At 42.1% G+C, this 3,344-nt stretch overlaps 1 protein-coding gene and 1 long non-coding RNA gene across 2 annotated transcripts in view; both read right to left on the reverse strand.

The window, feature by feature from the left end:
* On the reverse strand, positions 1-1,653 carry LOC104966872 (MARVEL domain-containing protein 3). Its single transcript, XM_010796193.1, has one exon. It carries the CDS (start codon positions 1,574-1,576, stop codon positions 923-925), a length of 654 nt encoding a protein of 217 aa, XP_010794495.1. The 5' UTR covers positions 1,577-1,653; the 3' UTR covers positions 1-922.
* A 753-nt stretch (positions 1,654-2,406) lies between these two features.
* Positions 2,407-3,344, reverse strand: part of LOC104966880 (uncharacterized) — a 14,963-nt gene continuing 14,025 nt past the window's right edge. The window contains exon 3 of the long non-coding RNA XR_800692.1: positions 2,407-2,463. This is a non-coding gene — a long non-coding RNA (uncharacterized lncRNA). The remainder of the gene's footprint in view (positions 2,464-3,344) is intronic.

A 3,344-nucleotide genomic window follows, 5' to 3' on the forward strand; every position in this document is an offset into this window, starting at 1 on the left:
TCACATTGATAGGTTTAATTTGAGTAGATACATTTATGTACATTATCAATATCAAAAAGGTGGCATTATCAAACAAACATTGATACAAAAACGTTCATTTAAACATTTATAAAATCCAGGCCTGAGTTAAAACAATCCAACATACAAACCGTTCACATGAAAAATGTACTTCTACCCATATTGGACCTGTCACAAAGGACTAAAGAGCCAAGGACATCAGAAGAAGAATTGAATGTGACATGGAATTAAAAAAGCACATAACTAAACCCAACACTGGTCCCAAATAAATTACAAAAATATTGCATTTAATATTTGGAGTGCATGTTTGTTGTCCTCTAACATTGACCGAGGGTATATTGAGTCTTAAAATTCTCAACACCCGTTATCCTGAACTGTAGGGAAGGATACAAGCATTAAAAGGCACTTAATAGGCAGCTATTAGCATCATTCATTTGAATTGTGTTAGTCCCCTATTGATCTATCTACAACAAAATCACCATGGTTTTATACAGCGCTTTGAAAGGTCACTAGGGGAATGTGTGTGTGTGAATGCTGACTTATGTAAACGCCCTTTGAGGGGTTGTAAAGGCTGCAAAATGGTTAGATTAATGCAGTGTATTTACCATTTGCAAGATTTTTCAAAACAAAGAAAAAGGGGAACACAAAAGTTGTTCTGAAAAACAATCCCTTCACGGCCTCTCAGGGCCTCCGTCTATAAAAATGTCTCTAATGCTCTGTCACATTATTGTAAATTCCTTTTATCCAAGTGACGATCCTTTAGGAATGATTACTCAATTTCTTCCAGGTTCTGATGCTCTGAACATAACCTGATTCAGAGCAGAGTCGGTTTCCATGGTGATATACCCCAGTCAAGTGAGCCAGCTTCATGATACCAGAACTATCTGTGGTCCTTCTCTGCCCCTCACACAGAGGTGGTGTCGGCCCTCAGCGGCGCTCTCTGTGCGTTGGCTCTGGCCTGCTGCTTCTCCGCCTCTCTGCGCTTCCTCTCCTCCAGGTAGCGCCTCACCCCCCGGATGGTCTGGAAGGTGAGCACGGTGCCGACGCCGTACAGAATGGCCGTGATGAGCCCGAACAGAGCCACGGCTGCGTCGCCCCCGCCCACATCGCAGTTCATCCAGGTGTAGCCCCTCCCTCCGTAAATCCTGGCGCGCTGCTGACACACATCAGTGGCGTTCACCCTGATGATGAAGTGCAGGTAGAGCCCCACGGCCACCACGTAGGCCACCGCTCCCACCGCCTGGAACACCAGTGCTCCGTACAGAAGCTTCCGGGACATGTGGTGGGGGGGTTTGTTCCCGGCCACCACGAACAGCAGCGAGAGGACCCCGAGGGTGAGGCAGAAGGGGATCCCCCCGTAGAGGGCCGGCGCCCTCATCTGGCTGTACTGCATGTCCAGCTCCCGCGCCTTCTGCAGCTCCGTGCCCTGCAGGTTGAAGTTGGAGTTTATGTCGAAGCCCCCCAGCCCGCCCGCCGAGGACATGCCCGAGGACACCATGTGGGCTGCAACCAGGCAGATCAGAACCAGGCTGTTGGTGAGGACGGCACAGATCAGCATGATGCCTGGAGGGGGGTCAACACGTGAGACAGGTGAGGAAGGGGGTCACAGCATCAGAACAAGGCGTTTGTAGGGATTCCCCTTCATAGAGATAGCCTTTTATATAGAAAATAAACAGAGTTTCTTTACTGAAACGCTGAGAAGGCTATGCAATAAAGAGCAATAATTAATGTGAGTGCTGTTCAACAGCATTCCAATATTGTTCTTCAAATCTTTATTCTTCAACTTCTTATTATTTCAACCAAACTTTGTCCGCTAACTACTTCAGCCTACTTTCAGCTACAGAAGCCATTCAACTATTACATTATTCAGCTATTTCAGGACATTGAGGCTATACAGTTTGTTGTTTATACCTTTTTTTACTTTTCTTTGAAGTATTAAGCTTCATCACTATTGTTCCTACTCTTCCAGTGACATTTCACTCTCAATTTGAGCTGTAATAATTTTGATTCAAATAATTTCACTTTCTGCATTTCTCCGCTAAGTTCAGCAACACACTTACTTGGTTTCTGTAGCTAAAAGCAGCTACAGAGACCATTCAACTAATAACATATTCAGCTTTTTCTTCATTTTCAGCTACATTCAGCAACACATATACAGAGCTTGCCTTACAGCATTCGCACGCATTTTCAGCAGGAAATGCATTTTCGAGTTATATGCTTGCCAAACAGTCATGTTGCAGTTTACATTATAAGATAAGATCAAATGTACTTATCTTATACTATTATCATATTAGTGTTTGTTTGTGATACAGAAACATTTTTTTGTGAGGATACATTGTGTGATATCACACGTGTGCGTATATATGTAGGGTTCCAAATAATAATAATAATAATATTTAAGAACAACTGCTTTTTAACTTAAATAAATTTACAGGGTTCTTACACCTTTTCCAAAGTCAAATTCAAGCACTTTTCAAGCATTTTCAAGGTGCATTTTCCAGCTTTTCAAGCATCTTTCAGCTGTTGTAAATTACATATTTATATACACATACTCAAATGATTATTTCCCTACCTCACATTAAATCAGATGTTCTTTATGCTATAAACAACCAAATGTGTGTTTCGTGATAGCCTTCTACACGAGGATGACAAATTAAAGAAAAGAAAACTAAGTTTAATATTTCAAAATGAGTGACCCATCTGTACGTACACTGGGCCTCCCATATAACCTGTCTGAGCCAATATAAAACAATCAGCCACTTTTCAATACATTATTGATTACAGTGATGCAAACACAGGTATGGTGAAAAAAGAGAGAACTATTCGAAGCAGAAAAAAAACAGCGTAATATACCATCTGACAATGACAGATTTTTCTTTTTGGATATTTTACAAATCACTCCCCTTTCAAACTCTATTCTTGTTATTTTTAACAACTTTTTTTGTTACTGTCATATAGTATTTTATACCTGTTAATAATTGAGTCTCTAATGTCTCATTAATAATTATAATGATCATATCAAGGTGTGCCTTAACCTCACTGAGCTGAGGTTATTTGAGCCTCTCAGGAGAGAGCTCTCTTCCACCTGGTTGAAGAAAAGCTCTTTAAATTCGTTAGCATAGCTAGCTAACCAGATGCTAATAACAACAGATCGCCACTGTGCTTACAACTAAAGACACAGCCTCGCAAACACTGCGGCATGTGTACGGCTCCTTATGGGTCAGTGTTTCCCCTAGGATGGAGTCATAGCAGCGGTGCTAAGGCACGCGGGCCCAGCAAAATGTGAGCGCGGCGCGCGTGGACATTTTAAGTGTGTGCGCGTGCGA

This window comes from Notothenia coriiceps, unplaced genomic scaffold (genome assembly GCF_000735185.1).
Source record: "Notothenia coriiceps isolate Sejong01 unplaced genomic scaffold, NC01 NC01_scaffold00002270, whole genome shotgun sequence".
NCBI classification, from domain to species: Eukaryota; Metazoa; Chordata; class Actinopteri; order Perciformes; family Nototheniidae; genus Notothenia; species Notothenia coriiceps.

What these genes read in the sequence shown, in the direction of transcription:
- LOC104966872 (XM_010796193.1), bottom strand. Translation starts at nt 1,576, where the DNA reads ATGCTGATCTGTGCCGTCCTCACCAACAGCCTGGTTCTGATCTGCCTG.